Raw genomic sequence first — 18,001 nt, forward strand, 5'->3', positions numbered from 1 at the left:
GGCTTCTGGCTCTGCCGCCCGGGTACTGGTCTGGGGCCTTGCCCCGGAGGCGGGGAAGCGGCCGCGGCCGCTCGCACCCTTTTGTGGGGCCAGCAGGGTGGAAGGCCCCGGGACAACTTAGTCCCCTCCAGCGATCGAGGGCGACAGTTGCCCCGGGTTACGGACGCGCTGGGGGCGGGGCTGGGGCGGGCCCGCGGGGGTGCGCAGCGGAAGTGACGTAGGGCCCACCTCGCGCAACAAAGCTGAGGGCGGGAGGCGACGCTGACGGCCGGCGGCGGGCGCGTGCTCCCGGCAGGCTGTGCGCGGCCCGCACCTTCGGCTGGCGGGGGAGCAGCCCGCCGGCCGCTGAGAGGGCCTGGGCCGCGTTGCGAGGGGCGGTATGTAGCCTGAAGCGCCGGTCAGGGAAGTAGACGGAGAAGATGGCTCCCCGCCGGCTTGTGGAATTAGAAAGCGAGACCCCTGGGACCGGCTTCCCCTCAGAGACCCAGGACCTGTCACCCTCGGCCGTGTTGCCGTTGCGCCGATGGTTCTGGGCGGGGTAGTCCTGCGCGTGGTAGGATGGTTAGCAGCGTCCCTGACCTCCACCCGCAAGCTGCCGGACAACCAAAAATGTCTCCAACTTTGCCATCTGTCCCGCAAGTCGCCCCTTCCCCGTGAGAACGACTGTGCTAAGGTGATGCAAGCCAAAAACTCCATAAAGGAATCTATTGTCTTGTACCTTTCGGCACCTGCTCACGTGTCTGGGCAGTACTAGTTTGAATCCACTTGGCAGTACCAACTAGCATGCGCTGAACTCTGTCGTGTAGCAGAAGAACCCTGTGAAGTGGGCATTGCCATCTTTTACACAGATGAAGAAAAGTAGCTCCGTGTCCTTAAATCAACTGAGGAGCTCCTAGAAGACACTGAAGGGCACCCCTGCCTCTCCCACCTTTGGTGCTGGTACTTTGGAGCCAGGGGTGGGAACCTATGCCCCAAGTCAGGCATTGAGTGCTAGAGCCTGGACCCAACTCAGGTATGATTCCAAAACCCTTTGCTTTCTGGTTTTAAAAATGTGAATATTTCTGCTGTAGAAAAGTATTAGAATATAAGTCCTTTATACCACTGTGATTAAAAGACATTTGTAAAGATAGCTGTGTATTTAACTCCTTTTTTACACATACAGTATTAATTAGAAAGCCTGTAAAGTCTATGGAAAGACTATTTTATGTGATGTATATATTACACTATGCTAACATGTTAGAACAAGGTACTTTTCTAGAACATAACTACTTTTTAAGGTATTATGTCATTACCTAAAATAACACATATTTGGATCCTTTGTATTTCACAGCCTGAAAGTAATGGTATGCCTGCATACTTCTAAAAGAATTGTACAAAATTGCATACCTCATCGCACATTTTTTTGTTAAAATTTTAATCATAAATTTTAGTAGCAAAGGATGTAACATCCAGAGTATCATAAATGTTGGCATTTTAAATATATTAATCACTCTTTTAAAAGTATTGAAAGAAATCTAAATTTAATGGCAATTTGATACCCATCATCTATTTAAAAATACATGAATAAATTAATAGAAATTTTTCTTTTGCTTTTTCTCCTTAAATTCATAATTGTATTTTTATTCTATTTCCTCCACAGAATTTTGTTCTAACATATATTTATGGTCAAAGACTTTTGCAGTCTATTTTTCTGCAACAAAAAATGTAATTTGCAAATGAAATCTAAAAACTTTTCATAAGACCATAAGGCTAAAACAGTTCAATTTTTTTTCCAGATTCAGAATTACCTTTATTCTTACTCAGTTGGCAGAAAACAGGAATATTCCACATGTTGATAAATATTAAACAAAAGACTTACTGGAAGTGTATAGAAAGAAATGGACGGGGCTGTTCCTCCCCTCTCCCAATTCATGTATCTATGGATAAATATTACATATTGCTAGCATGAGACAGATTCAGCCCGTTTTATTCCAGTTTTTTTCCACAGATGTAAGCTGAGAGACCTTGTTCATATGAAGATGCACATAAAAGGGGTTTTGTTATAGCAGTGACTCAACTTTTTCTTTTAACTCCTTTCCACACCAGAAATCATATAGTAATCAACAAAACATTTTTTAATTATCTGTCAACTGACAGTTTTGGTTAGGTCCTCCTTCAGTTCAGCTGAAAACAGAAAATTTGAAATCACCTAACTAGCAGAAGGATTTGTTACCCAATTATTAAAGCTACTTTTCTCAGTTTGTGGGAAGTACACCAAAAGTCTTAACTAAGATTTACTAAATGACTGTTAAACTTCTTGACTCAAAGCACATTCTCATAAGTACATGTGGAAGTTGGAAGATCTGCTAACATTCCTTCACGCTAATCGTGCCTGCTTACCCACTTTAAATGGGCTACTAATACTGCTGAAGTTTAGCAGGTAAAAGCCCGACAACATGACTGAGCAGAAATGTCAAGGGACAGGTGTGTTTGGTTACTCATGTTTATAAAAGCCAATATAGAGACTGAACCAAGATATCAGGAGCTCTACTAGAATAAGGTCTCAGGGTTGGCAAAGGAATGTTTCAAAAACAGAAAGATGGGGGCAGGAAGAAACTACTTTTTGCTCAATTTTGAACCTAAATCTGCTCTGCTCTAAAAAGTAAAGTCTAATTTGAAAGGAAAAAACAAAAAGACTGATGCAGGGAGGTGGTCAGTAGTAAAGCCAGGTTGCAGGGAAGGAAAAAGAATTTAATCTCCATGTAAAGTGAGGGTCCTCTCTGAGGAAGGCAGATGTGTGATTAGGTCTGAAATAATAGTGACTGTTGAGCAGTAATGAGGGTAGTCCTAGTTAGCATAATTTTTTAACTAAAGGTGGGTGGTACTCTGACATTTCAGTAGCCCCAGAAAAAGTGCAGAAATTTAGAAAAATTCAGAAATTCTGTTGCTGAGAGTTGCTTTGAAATATCAGCCTTGGGGCCGGCCCCGTGGCTTAGCGGTTAAGTGCGCGCGCTCCGCTGCTGGCGGCCCGGGTTCGGATCCCGGGCGCGCACCAACGCACCGCTTCTCCAGCCATGCTGAGGCCGTGTCCCATGTACAGCAACTAGAAGGATGTGCAGCTATGACATACAACTATCTACTGGGGCTTTGGGGGGAAAAATAAATAAATAAATAAAATTAAAGTAATAGCAGGGCCGGCCCCGTGGCTTAGTGGTTAAGTGTGTGCGCTCTGCTGCTGGCAGCCCGGGTTCGGATCCCGGGCTCGCACCGACGCACTGCTTCTCTGGCCATGCTGGGGCCGTGTCCCACATGCAGCAACTGGGGGGATGTGCGGCTATGACATACAACTATCTACTGGGGCTTTGGGGGGAAAATAAATAAATAAATAAATTTATAAAAAAAAAAAAAAGATCAGCCTCATTTTCATACTAGCATGCCTATGCAGAGCCCCCTAGTGGTTTCTTTATTAATACAGTCAACTTCGTTAAGCTACCTGGGAGGTGATATAAAAAAATTTTTTTAACACTTCCAGGGTAACCTGTTGCATTTCTTGAGTTTTAATTATTAGAAAGTATCATTCAAAACCTTTATTAAGCTGCTCCGTTAAGACCAAAACCATTCAAAAGGAATATGAGGTCTGAGAAATTAAATTCTCTGTTGATTTAGTCCTTTTGGAGGGCCATTCAATGCCTATTATTTTTGGCAGCACCATAATAGAAATGAGGGTTGAACTGACTCTATATTCTAACTAGTGAAAGAGCAAGTTGCCATAATGTTCTGTTCTTTGAAAAATCATGGAGTGGATATAACAGAGCAAGTGTGTGTGTGTCTTGGGGAAAGGATGGGAGAATAAAAATCTAACCATCTCTTTCAGACTACAATCACTGATGTATTTCCATCTGGAATGGCCATTTCTGCTGCTGGCAGCCCGGGTTTAGAACATTCATCCTCACCCACCTTTAGAACATTCATCCTCTCCACCTCCAAGATACCCATTTAAATATTTTAGTATTTTTTATAGTAATGTTTGCTAAGGAACTGACGAAGAGTCGATCAGGAAATGTGAAAATCCTAACTATGACTGCCTCACTGGTGAACAGTCTCTCATCCTTTCCATCATCTTTCTTGTCTATGAAATGGTGGTAGTTACACATATATCCTACCTAGCTCTGGCTATTGTTGTGAAGATCAAAGGTCATATATGAGAGTACCTTCAAAACAAGAGTAAATCTATATAATTATTACTCATCCCTTTTTATTTCCAAAGTAGAAATAGGTTCTTTTATTTGCTGTTTATTCACCATCAGAACGGTGGTAGTGTCTGAATACTTCCCTTTTCCTGTAGTAACTGGAAAAATTGAGAGAGGAGCTTGTCTGTTTTTGCTGTGTGTTTATGTATTTACACATATTTATATACGTATGTATAACATCCCCACTCAAAATATCAGCATACTACAGTTGGCTTAATTAGAAAGTATACTGTATTAGCCACTTAAAAATACCATTTGGCACTCTAAATATGCTTAAGCTGCAAAGTATATTCACTAAGTCAGTGTCTGAGCTCATAAAGTTTCACTGTGTCTACTTCTGTTCCCATTAAGTGGAAGTCTGTACATGTTTTAACTTTCTTAAGGATGCATGTGCTATGCTGATCAAACTTGCACCTTTCCTTGTTTTTCCTCCTTCTCTCTTCTAACTTAGCATCATAGAAAAACAAAGTCAGTATTACTTTTTCATTACATTAAAGATGACAGTCCATTATGCTATCAGGCAATTAGATCTTTGCTTAAACCAGATTTGTGACTAAAAGGAAACATTTTCTTGGAACCGTTCATTGTTATGGCTTAAATTTCCTTTTAAAAAATTACTTTCCATAAGTTAAAATTAGTATCTTCACAAATACTATCAGAGTCACTAAATGAAATATTTACAGCAAAACAAAAAACATGATTAATGAAGAAGTTGAATGTTTTATTATTAAACTGTTTCTTATTTTCCTGCAATGCTGTTGCTTCGCTGTATAAAAATAGCACCAGCAAACACAGTATATTGCAAAATTAAGATAGTCTTGTTCTTCATCTGACACTGTACAACAAAAACTTTTCTCCATTGCCAGTTATTTCCAATGGAAAGATCATTAAGTATTTTGATCCAAATCAGAGATGGATGTAAGCAAGTTACAATTAAGGCTTAAGATAACAATGTTATCCTTGAATTACTTATAATTAGTTTTTACCACGGGTAATTTCAGGAATTCTGAATATTATAACTGGATCCTAGCCTAAAAATCATAAGGTGGTGTGAAACAGATGCATATTGTGTTTATCTGCAATCATTAAAAAGTTAAGGGGTATTTTCTTCCAGCAGCATGGTTGCAAGTAGTTTCTTTTGCCATTGATATTGCTAAAAGTTGCTATTTTAAATCTTTTGTCCACCACTAATTTAAGACAACTATGCTAGATTAAGTTTGTTTCATACTAGTTTATTTAGGGGTTCCATTTTCACTCCTCAATAGATTTTATGTATTTCTCATATGCTTCTTCACTCATTAGTTCATCTAGTTCTGAAGGGTTACTCAGTGTCATCTTGATCAGCCAACCTGCAACCAAAAAAAAGTATCTTATATTCCAATTACCTTTTTAAAAAATAGGAAAAAGTCACATTCATTCAAAATGTAAATTTTTGAGTTCCTCAAAATTAATCTAGTATTCTTTACATAAATCACTCATTATTTGTTCACGGAGCTTTAAATTTTAGCCTTAAGAATTAAATTAATATCCTTGCATATCACAACTGAAAAGATTACAGCCAGAATAAACAGACTCTACAATAATGGATTAAGAATTTAGGCTGTAATACGCATCAATAACTGATACTGAAGACTTTACACACAGAACCAAATATACAAGACCAGGTATCTTTCTGTAACAAAAGGAACACCAACCACCAACAGTGTAACTACTGAAGTTAAGGGCATTAAAAAGCAGTGGTAGAGAGTTAGAAGGGCTAGGTGATAGGCAACAGAAAACTAAAACCTAATCCTAATTTTGCCATTTGTTGGCTGTGTGACCTTAACAGATAATCCTTTGGGGCCTAAATTCATCAACAAGATGGAGAAAATTGCTGGTACCCAACCTCACTGGGTTATTTTTTGTGTGTGTGCGTGAGGAAGATTGGCCCTGAGCTAACATCTGCCAATCCTCCTCCTTTTGCTGAGGAAGACTGGCCCTGGGCCAACATCCATGCCCATCTTCCTCCACTTTATATGGGATGCTGCCACAGCAAGGCCTGACAAGCAGTGTGTCAGTGCGCGCCTGGGATCCAAACCGGCGAACCACAGGCCACCGCGGGGGAGCACGCACACTTAACCACTTGCGCCACCGGGCCTGCCCCTTCACTGGGTTATTAAGATGAAAATGTGAGACAACTGAAACTTAATACAGTAAGTGTTATTCTATTACTACCTTCATCACACAATATGACTGGATGCTTTATGTCTGAAGATGTAAATACTCTGTGTTTACAAGGAGTCCACAACTATGATACTAAGAACCCTGTAAAATAAAGCAATGCTTTTATCAACAGAGATCTTAAACATAATTTTATTATTCAGCTACTCTGTGTTTTCCTTTTTTATTTTTTATTTTTGTCAGGAAGATCAGCCCTGAGCTAACATTCGATGCCAATCCTCCTCTTTTTTGCGGAGAAAGACTGGCCCTGAGCTAACATCTGTGCCCATCTTCCTCTACTTTATATGGGAGCCGCCACAGCATGACACAGCGTGACAAGAGGTGTGTCAGTGCGCACCCAGGATCCGAACCCGCGAACCCCGGGCCGCCAAAGCGGAGTGTGCACAACCGGGCCAGCCCCTGTGTTTCTTTTTTAAAGCAGAACATCTCTGTTTGGTACCAAGAAGTGCAAAATGATGAAGTCATAATCAGCTAAAGCTTGCTGTAGACTCTCAATTAAATGTTAACTGCAGCAATAATCCTTTGATAAATTTCTAGCAACAACTTACCATCTTCATAACAAGATTTGTTGACAAGTCCTGGATTTTCTGCAAGAGCTTCATTAATTTCAGTTACTTCTCCTGATAGAGGAGAATAGAGTTCACTAGCAGCTTTCACACTTTCCAAAGCACCAAACTCATCTAAATTGAGAGAGTTAAAGAAAACATTAAATGTCCAAGTTAATGACCTGAAAATACAAAATATGGAGAAATGGTCACCTATAATACAGTCATGATAAAAAATTCTAAATATCTTGAATTAAAAATAAAACCATAGGTTTTGTCATGCTCACATCACCTTTGAGAAGGGTATTAAATATCCTCAATAAAGTGGACCTGTCTAGACAGAGTGAACAAAATGTTGATGCACCTGAATACCAGATGTGCTTAAGTTCAGTAAAACTCAACCTTCTTTCAATTTCCTATGGCTCAGAAAAAAACAAAATGAAACAAAATGAAAATTTTAGGAGATTCCAGTGATGGTCAAGTACCTCCTAACAGACCAACCTTCCTGCAGATACCAATTATAAACTCTGAACAAAACATAAAAAATAATTATATGAAGCCTGAGGAGTGACCACAAGGGGAGTCAGTCTTTGAAAGAAGGGACCCAAACTGGGTGAGGTCTTCATTTGTACAGTTTGTACCCTGACAACACTGCCTCCTCCAAAGAGCACAGTGTAACTAGAACACAAGGAGAAAACCACAGTCTATCTGTTTGAGGGGTCAGAGGGTAGAGTGTGTGGCTGCCAAGGGGGCTGGAAATTGAGGGTTCAAATCCTAGAAAGAAGGGAGCCATGGTGAAGAGAAAAAATAGTCCACAGAAAGAGCCCACAATGACCCACAGACCCACATGTTAGAATTAGCAGAGAACCTTAAAGTAGCTGTTATAAATATGTTCAAAGACTTAAAAAAAAGATCATCACAATGCATGAACATATGGGGGAATACTTGCAGATAAATGGAAATTTTAAAAATGGACATTCTAGAACTGGAAATATAGTATCTGAAATAAAAAACTCACTGGATGGCATTAACAAGAGACTGAACACAGCAGAAGAAAGGGCCAGTGAACAGGAAGAAAGATCATCTGAAATTAAATCTAAAGAACAGAGAGTTAAAAAAAAAAAATAATAAGACTGAAAAATTAACAGAGCCTTAGTCACCTGTAGGATAATATCAAGTGATCTGAACTGAATGATAATGAGAATACAACATACCAAAATTTGTGGGATATAGTTAAAATAGCGCTTAGAAGGAAATTAATATCTTTCGGTTTTATTTAAAAAGAACATCTTAAAATCAATGACCTGGGTTTTAAAGACACTAGACTACGAACAAAAGCAGTCAGTTTATGGAGGGGAAGCGATACTTGAAAAAAGGAATGATACTGGTGATTTATTATTTTTTTAACTGGCCTTCAGCCTGAGGAGGGGCACCAATCTGTGCCACGCAGGGCAGCCAAAATTCTGAAAGAAAATCTCGGCCTTATTGGCTTAAAGGACCAGAAGACAAGAGTTTGGGGCCACCAAAGCTACTGGAAAGTGAGGTGGGAAATCCCAAAAAGGAGAGAGACTAAAAGGGAGAGCCCCAAATTCTATGTATAAACTCTGCCTAGGTCTCTGAATAATCCCTGAATCATGCATGCACAGGGCAGACTTGAAGTATCCCAGCAAAGGCTAAAAGAAGATGCCACCCACCACAAAGCAGACAGTGTTTTACAGTATGAGTAAAAAAAAGTCAAGTAAAAAAATCCTTACTAAAACCAACAAACCCCCAAGTTTCCACCTTAAGCTAGAAGAACAGCAAATTAAATCTAAGTTGAAGGAAGAAAACAGGAAAGATATGAGCAGAACTAATGAAATACAAAAAGAGAGAAAATTAACAGAGTAAAAATTTGGTTCTTTCAAGAGATTAATAAAATTGATAAAGAGCTAGCAAGACTGATCAAGAAAAAAAAGAGAAAACACAAATTACCACAAATATGAAGGAATGAAAAAGGAATCATGACTATAGATCCTATGGATATAAAAGGATAATAAATGAAAAAATATGAGCAACTTTATGCTGGATTTGACAACATGAAATGGAAAAATTCCTCAGAAAACATAACTAACAAAACCAATGTAAGATAACAGAAAATATGAATAGCTTTGATATCTAACAAAAAAATTAAATTTGTATCAAAAACCTTCCCACAAAGCATCTCCTGGCCCAGACTTCATTGGTTAATTCTATCAAACATTTAAGGAAGAAATAACAATTTTGCATTCTTTCAGAAAAAGAGGAGGTGGGAACATTTCTAAACTTATTCTGAGGCCAAGTATGACTGATTCCAAAATATGACAAGCCGTTATAAGAAAAGACCAATATCTCTCATGAACATAATGCAAAAATTATCAAATCAAATCAAGCAATATATTAAAAAGATAATTTTTGCATCATGACTACGAGGAATGCAAGGTTGGTTATACATTCAAAAATAAATCAATCTTACTCATCACATTAACAGAATAAAGGAGAAAACCCCTATGATCATGTGAATAGATAGAGAAATTTGACAAAATTCAACACACATGAATAATAACTCTCAACAAACTAGTTATAGAAAGGAACCTCTTCATCTGATAATGGGCATCTATGAAAAACTCCACAGCTGAATATCATGCCTAATGATGAAATGTTAACTGCCTTCTCCTAAGATCAGGAACACGGCAATGATGTCTACTCTCGCCACTTCTATTCAACAGTATACTGAGAGCCTTGGCCAGGAAGGCAAGGAAAAGAAATAAAACGCACAAAGATTGAAAGGAAGAGGGGATGGCCCACTGGCATAGCAGTTAAGTGGGCGTGCTCCACTGCGGCGGCCCAGGGTTCACAGGTTCAGATCCCGGGCGCGCACCAATGCACCACTTGTCAAGCCATGCTGTGCCAGCGTCCCATATAAAGTAGAGGAATATGGGCACGGATGTTAGCCCAGGGCCAATCTTCCTCACCAAAAAAGGATTGGCATCGGATGTTAGCTCAGGGCTGACCTTCCTCACCAAAAAAAAAAAAAAAAAAAAAGATTGAAAGGAAGAAATAAATCTCTTTATAGATTATATTACTGTTTACATAGAAGATCCAAAGGAATGTATAAAACTATTAGAATCAGTGAATTTAATAAGGCCTCAACATGAAAGCTAAAACTATATGAAGTTTCAAGAAACATGGAGAATATCTTTGCAAACTTGGTATAGGCCAGTGTTGCTCAAACTTTCTCGGTTCATGGTGCCCTTAGTGTCTCAGTAACTTTTTATGGTGATCCCTTGACCAAAACAAATACCTAACGGTTCAATTTATTAAGAGGTTAGGTCCAAACTACTTAGTAAGTTTTTACATTCTAACAATTGAGTTTGAAAAATTAATACACATAAATTTAAAAATATTTCTCATTCTTAACTACAATTATTTACTGATATACGTGTGTCTATTGCATACCGTACAAATTCTTCCTCAGGGAATCCAACTGAACACCAGCCCCTGCCCTGTTTGATGTTCCACACTGATCTTTGTGCAGTACTTGCTTCAAAGATGTATTACCCAAAGACATACAGTGAGATCTAATATTGTAACTGTTAACTCCATTGAGCTGTTAGTTTGTGTGGTGTCCAACAGATGTTGAAAATTAATATCTCAGAGCATCCCAGGGCACTGGGGAATATAGTTTTGGAATCATGGAGATAGACAAAGATTTCTTAGAGAAGACACCATGTTCTGTACATAAAAAAAATATTAATAACTTGGACTTGTTAAAATTTAAAGGCTTCTCCTCAAAAAATACTGTTACAAAAATGCAACAGCAAAACCACAAACTATGACAAAACATTCACAAAATTTGTTGTTAGTGCTGTCAAGTCGATTCTGACTCCTAATGACCCTGTGTACAGTAGAGTGGAACCCTGCCCAGTCCATTTTGCCCCATCCTCTCATCTTCCGGCACTATATCAGACAATGCTCTGCTGCTATTCATAGGATTTTCATGCCAATTTTTTCAGAAGTGGGTGGCTAGGTCTTTCTTCCTAGTCTGTGTAGCCTGGAAGCTCCACTGAAATCTGTCCACCATTGGTGACCCTACTAGTATTTGAAATACTGGTGGCATAGCTTTCAGCATCATAGCAACACACAGCTGCTACGTATGACAGATGGGTGGTGTGTTTCCCTGTCCAGAAATGAACCTGGGCCACTAAATGTGAACCACTAGACCACCAGGGCTGGCTAGCAGAGTTGGGTACATAGTAAATAAAACAACATGAGAAGAGAAAACAGGAACCGTTCTCTGTTGTACAGAAAAAAGAAAAACAGATGAAGATTATCAATCCCAACAGTGGTCTTATTATGACATCAGAAAAGGTTTCTAGGAAGACCTTCAAAAAGAGGAATATGACCTATATAATATAATGGCCAGCCAGGATATCGAGAGCCAGGAAGTGGAAAAAGTTCAAACAAGATAAATGATAGAGAAAGTTTAAACAGAAAAAGACATGGCTAATACTATCAAAGATATTTAGAAAATACATACTTTAATTCTGTAGGGCAGTCTTATATATGTCAAGGAACTCATGATTAATATACATGGTACTACTGGCTAACATTTATCTAGCATTAATCTTATGCTGAACATTATGCTAATTTCATTTAATCCTTACAACTCTATGAGGTAGGTATTATTATCCTAACTTATAGATGAGACCTAAATTAAGTAATTTCCCCAAATCACACAGCTGTTACATTGTGGGGCCAGGATTTAAAACCAGGTTCTGACTCCAGAGCCCATGTCCTTTCCTGATATTCTTTAGTCCCTCCAAAGAAAAGCAGATTTTACTTCTTCAAGTTAATAGACTTCAGCTATATTACACTGCATCAGTGTGTGTGTGGAGCGGGCAGAGAGTGCTAAGAGCCAGTCCCCCTACTACTTCTTACCTTCCATTATAAAGTCGGAAAACGCTTGTTATTCTCATTACTGTCATCCCTTACAGCTAGGGGTGGCAATACAACCCAGACCTAGCTAATGAGATATAAGAAAACTGTGTGTGTTGAGGGATTTCTGGTTGAGATGTTCTTCCCTGATAAAGAGACAAAGAAGAGAGCCTGTCCTTCTCTTTCTACTTTTGGATATTGTCATTTGAGAATGTGATGCCTGAAGATTTTGCTGCCATTTTGTGACGTCTGACACACTGAGGCAGAAAAAGTACCAAAAGAAGTCGTGTCCTTGATGACCTTCACTAAGCCAATCCCATATCCACCTATCTCCAGACTGCTTGTGTAAGATATAATAAACCCCTGTTGTTTAATCCACTTTTACTTGCGATTTCTATTACTTGAGTAAAAAGCTGTCTAATTGATCCTGGGTGCAAACAAGTTATTATTCAAGGTGAACATCAGGTAAAGAAAATTCATGGCACGAATCATGACATACCAAGATGAGAAAAACACTCACCTTGTTTGTTCAATTTTGTCCCAACTTCAGGCAGACTACAGTAAACAACATCCCCCAAAGCTTCCTAAAAGACAAACAAACCAACCTGTAAGAAATCAAATTAAACCTCCTACTAGATAGGAACAAGCCACAAACACTAAATCCCCTGTTATTCAGATGGTACCTATTTTACACCCGAGGGGACACATTCTTTGGTTTTTCTTACAACCCTTTAAAAACGCAACTATTCTTAGCTCAGGACCTGCAAGAAAACGGGCCACCAGCTGGATTTCCCACAGGCAGCAGTGACCCCCGTCACAAACCCTGTGCCCCCAAAGATTACCAGCTCCTCTGAGAACACACACACTGTGCTCTTCCTCCTCTGCAGTTTCACTTAAGCCATTTCCGCTCCCGGCATTTGCTGAACTCCTACCCACTGACTCTGCAGACCACAGTCCTAAAGCCTTGTACTCCCTGAAGACCTCCCCAAGAAGTGATCACTGCGCCTCAGCTGAGTAGGTTACAACCCCTTGTAGCACGCAGGTCATCCATCATGCAACATTTTGTATGTCGTTTTCCATGTAGGTAGTTCCCCTCATAGATAACTCCAGGAGGTGAGGACAACACTCATGCAGTATTTCACAAAGCACCCTGTCCTGGGCCTCAGCAGGTACACAGATATGCCGCTGAGGATACAGTTGTCATTGATTCTCAATACCTGAGACTTCAACATTTCTGAAGAATATTATATACTCCCATTAGTTAACATCCCCTCTCTCCCTCCTGCCCCACTGCCCACAGATCCAGTTGAAAATGACTGACCCATGCTGCTACTTGGCGTCTCAACTTCTTTTACACAATATCTCAATATGGGATCAGTGGGAATAGGGGAATTAATCAAGAAAAAGACAGGCTAAATAAAAGGTTTCCCTTTGTGTCATCTGTGCCAATCTAGCTTTTCCCTCTTCTTCATGTTCCCCTGGCTGCATGTATATCACTGCAGCCACAAAACACTGGCAACACGCCAGCCTCTGCTTGTTCTGCGGCTGCTGCATCTTTCCTTAACTGCCCCAATATAAAACAAACATATTTCTTTCTTCAATAAGGTATGCTTTCTACTTTTACTTTCTACTTTTCAATATCTCTTATAACACTATATACTGCCCTAACTAATGTTTTACCTCTGACTGATGTTCTTCTAAGGGCCTTTAAAGGGTGCAAAATACTAAGGGGCAGAATAAACAATTTGTAACAGGTCGAGACAATCCAATTTAGGCGAGAGCAGACTGTTTTAAATATTTCAAGACAATCCAATACCTGTGCAAAATTGCTGATTCCCACTGTTCCAATACCATTTTCTGTTGTTATCCATTCATGTTTGTCTGTGAATTTACGCACTAAAATAGAAGACCAATATTTCAGAAAAGCAGTGGCATCACTTCTTAAAAAGCACTTTTCATATCAATGCTGTCAAAAGGCAAGACTTTCCCAGCATTTGTGTTTGACTTACTGACATTGCCTTTCAATAGTACACTGCCCAAGGAAAAGCAGATCGTGTGAAAAGATGGCCCATCTTCTCAACAGTCGTCTCATTTAGGCAAAGAAGGCTTGATGTGAACACCTTGTGCATCTTTTGGAGATCTGATTATCTGCTCTAACACTTAGTGTAAATTACAAAAAAAAAAAAAAGACCTTTTGGAGCACACTTCAAATGTATACTTATCTATTACTGGTCTGTCTTGCAGAAAGAAGTCTGTCCTTCTGAAGACAGACTTGGAGTGATGAGGTTTTGGAAGGAGCATAAGGACTGCTCATAAGTTATTAACCTAAAAAAAAAATAACATGCCTCTTTAGGTAGACCTAAAGAGCTCCACTGCAACTTGGTTATAAAGTGGAATCTTACAGGAATGAAAGTGACCTGGAACAATTATAACTTGACTAAGTTCTTAAAATTCCACTTTACTCGAATTCAAGCCTGCCCTTGAAGAAAGTGGCTACCATCACTTAAAGAAGCAAACTATAAGATCAGAACTCAACAGTCACCTCATAGCTAAGCCATCAACTGGGGGAAAGTCAAGCTCTGCTCGACATTCATTGGACAGGTTAGCCCCTGGCTTTATGAGCTTCTTCTCTTCAAAGACATGGTCGAACTATTCAAGGGTTCCTGGAAGAAAGACTGACCAAAGTCCAAGAGATGTGAAAAAAATATTGAGGATTTAATGTTAAAAGAATTTGCTTTAAAGAATAAATAATTTTTTAAAAAGCATATGCTATCATCTTATATATATATATCACATTCTGAAGCAAAGTATTTTTCCAAAAATAATGAATCAAGTTAATAGGAAAATGGTTCCTTAATTCCAATACTGTTTTAATGTATTTTTTTTTAATTCCCCCCCCCCCTCCCGCAAAGCCCCAGTAGATAGCTGTATGTCATAGTTGCACATCCTTCCAGCTGCTGCATGTGGGGTGTGGCCCCAGCATGGCTGGAGAAGCGGCACGTCTGTGCGCGCCAGGGACCCGAACCGGGGCCGCCAGCAGCGGAGCGCACGCACCCAACCGCCAAGCCACGGGGCCAGCCCTCCAATACTGTTTTAAAGTAAGCCTTGCTAGTTCGCTCTTACCCATTACCCAAAAGATAGTTGTACTTAAAACAGCATCAAACTGCTTTGATTACACAGCTCTGCTACATAGCACAATGTAAATAAAGAGTATGACTTAGTACTTTTTTCCTCCCAATCACTAAAAATCTTTCTTAATTTTATACTCGCTTCAGGTCAATCTGATCTTTCCCTAAGAAAGGTTTAAGGTTTGTACTTGGTGTTCTGACTGCAACACTCTCCCAACTGTTTTTTCTTGACTATTTCAGAACTCAACTTAGAAGCTCTTTCCTGCCAGAAGCCTTGTATAGCCCTCCAAGCCTGGGTTCCTGGGCCATCCAACATGCTCCCACAGCACTGTGCACCGCTCTCCTCCCACCCTGACCCCCACCACACACATACTCACAGCACTTAACATGCTACAGACACAGGCTATTTTTCAGTTTCCCCCAGGAAGTAAACTGTAAATACAAAGCAAGCAAGAGCAGGGTTGATCTCTTTTGTATTCCCAGTTCTCAACACAGTGCTTGGCATACAGGAAGCACTCAAAAGTTGGAGTAAAGTAATTTTTTAAAGTAAAGGGGATTCTGAGCAAAATATCTAATATATATAGTTATTTGGCTACAACATTCAATTCTCCCTATGATTCTCTTACAACTCTAGAACTGGCAGTTTGATAAGCCTTTTTAAATAAGCGCTGGACAACTATAAATACATGACTTCTCTGAGACTACTGTCCTGATTTTGGCCTTGCCATCTTGCTTAATTGTAAAGATAATCTTAGGAGTAAGACTGCTCTCACGTTCAGTTTAGCAACTGAGCAATCACTAGTTTAGAGGAAAAGGCAGCAACATTACTAAGCTAAATGCTCCTAGGTCCACTTCACTTCAAAGTCTAAGTCTTTTTACTAGGCCATGCTATTTAGGCTAAAGACAATGATTAGGACAATTCTCCTTTAACCCTTGGCCCAACAGGAAAAGAGTAGACAGGAGATTAGGTAAATAATTACTTTCTTACTGAGCCTTGAAAAACATGGTTTTTGGCCTCAGAAAATTAGGCATTTTGAGTAATTCATGAAAAGTTTGCATGTTCCTCTTTTCAGAGTCATCAGATAAAATATATTAATATTGGTCAATATTTTGCTGTTTGATTCTGTACACTAATATTTAATAACAAGTAACATTTATCGAGTGCTACATGTCAGGCTGTATGTACAGCAGTTACATTATTTCACTTGATCCTGCCGATAACTCCGTGAGGTCCTTAGGTCCGGATTATCATTTCCATTTTCCTGATGAGGAAAATAGACTCAGAGAAATTAAGTGACTCCGCCCAAGATCACACAGCTCACAAGTGGTGGAACTAAAATTGGAACTGAGGCCTCTGTTATTAAAAACCTAGGTGTTCAATCAGATCATGGGTATTGATATTTTGGGCAATATTTAACTAGGAAACTGGAAAATACAAAAAGCTAGCGATAGTGTAACACTGAATAACAAAAAAACATAGACTTGAAATTCAATTCTTATCTGAGAAATGCCTTTTTCCCTGATTTTCAGATGGGTAATGTATTGATATGTGGCACCGACAGAGCTGAGGGATTACATTAGCAAGGAGGAGGATAAACATCTTTATGTTTCAGACTTTGGAATAAATAAGCTTATCAACTCTTCCAGTCCCAAACATGTTTCTAAAACAGTGAGCTTAATGAGACAACAGCCATCACAGACCTACGCTCCCTAAGTAAGAAGCCTGAGATTTTGGAAGCGCAGTTGGTGTCTCGAGCACTTGCGCACTAAGTAAGAAAACTGTGTTCCCGCTGCGATAACTGTGCTAAAGCAGCAGAGATGGCCACATTTATGGGCAGGTCTCGCAGTTATCCAAGTCCGTTAAGTTAGGCCTCATTTCAGCACCAACACACGTCCATGACTCAATATCGACCTGAGCAAAACGTCTCTGTGAAGAATGCAGAAGACTCTGTTTCCCTGTATCTAGGAAACAGCCGAGTCTTCCAAGTTAGGCTCGCTTTGGCTAGGAAGACACTAGCCGCAGTGCTTTGCTTTCAGTAACTGCTCTTGCTTGACTCCTACTCCCGAGTTCTCAGTGATGGTCCGGGCAGCAAGCTAAAGCCTATTATCTGTCTCCACTCTCAGGGTCCAGATGCTCACACGCGCGAGGTAACCGAAGGTTACGAAGGCGCTTGGGGACGCCTGCCCGGTCCCCCGGCGCCGCGGGAACCGGCGCGGACACGGCGGCCGCGCGCCCAGGCCTCCTCCCCGCCCCCGTCGGGCGCCCAGCCCGCAGGACAAAGGCTGCGCGTCGTCCGCGCGGCGCAGGGACGGCAGCAGCGACGCGCAACTCGGCACCCCAGCAAGAAGAGGCGTGCGCAGGGGTCGCCTCGCCTGACCGGGGACGGTCGGCAGCGGGAGGCGAGGCGGGGAGCGGGGCGCCCACCCCTTCCCCCGGGCGGCCCGGCTCGCCCCACGTGCCCGCCCGCGCTTACCCGAGAGCAGAGCGGGGCCCGTGCGCAGCGTCCGGACGGCGCCTGCCCTCAGCCCCCAGAGCCGCGGCGGGCAGGGCAGAGGGGGGGCCCAGGCGGCGCGCAGGCTGCAGGCCGCGGCCCGCGCACTCCGCGCCGCTCGCAGCGCCATGTTCGCAGAGGTGCGGGGGTCGCGCTGCAGCGCCACAGGCGCCCCGGCCGGCGGGGGCGGGGGCGGGGCCCGGGACGGTCCCGGGCTGGAGCGAGCCGGAGCCAGCCGGCTGGTCCCGGGCGCGGGGGCGGGGCCTGGTGGCGCGGGGCGCGGAGGGGCGGGGACTCCAGGCCGGGCGCGGCCTCTGATAGGGCGGCGCGCGGGGGGCTGGGACACTAGTAAGTGCCGGAGGCCCGGAAGGGGCGGTGGGCGAGGGGCGGGGACTAGTGCGGCAGGCAGGGGCCGGGCTGGGTCGTCCTGCAGA

General features: G+C 41.5%; 1 protein-coding gene across 1 annotated transcript; it reads right to left on the reverse strand.

The window, feature by feature from the left end:
* Positions 1–4,929: 4,929 nt before the first annotated feature.
* GCSH (glycine cleavage system protein H) lies at positions 4,930–17,712 on the reverse strand. The gene is made up of 5 exons (XM_058528350.1): positions 17,550–17,712; positions 13,764–13,843; positions 12,468–12,531; positions 6,998–7,129; positions 4,930–5,578 (listed from the first exon to the last, which is right to left on the reverse strand). Exons 1-5 carry the CDS (start codon positions 17,695–17,697, stop codon positions 5,481–5,483), a joined length of 522 nt encoding a protein of 173 aa, XP_058384333.1. The 5' UTR covers positions 17,698–17,712; the 3' UTR covers positions 4,930–5,480.
* Between the last annotated feature and the right edge of the window lie 289 nt (positions 17,713–18,001).

Source organism: Diceros bicornis, chromosome 32, assembly GCF_020826845.1.
Source record: "Diceros bicornis minor isolate mBicDic1 chromosome 32, mDicBic1.mat.cur, whole genome shotgun sequence".
NCBI lineage: Eukaryota > Metazoa > Chordata > Mammalia > Perissodactyla > Rhinocerotidae > Diceros > Diceros bicornis.

Coding starts and splice junctions, on each gene's coding strand:
- GCSH (XM_058528350.1), bottom strand. CDS start 17,697: ATGGCGCTGCGAGCGGCGCGGAGTGCGCGGGCCGCGGCCTGCAGCCTG. Junction 13,844..17,549: donor GGGCCCCGCTCTGCTCTCGG/GTAAGCGCGGGC, acceptor CTTCTATTTTAG/TGCGTAAATTCACAGACAAA. Junction 12,532..13,763: donor GAATCAGCAATTTTGCACAG/GTATTGGATTGT, acceptor TTTGTCTTTTAG/GAAGCTTTGGGGGATGTTGT.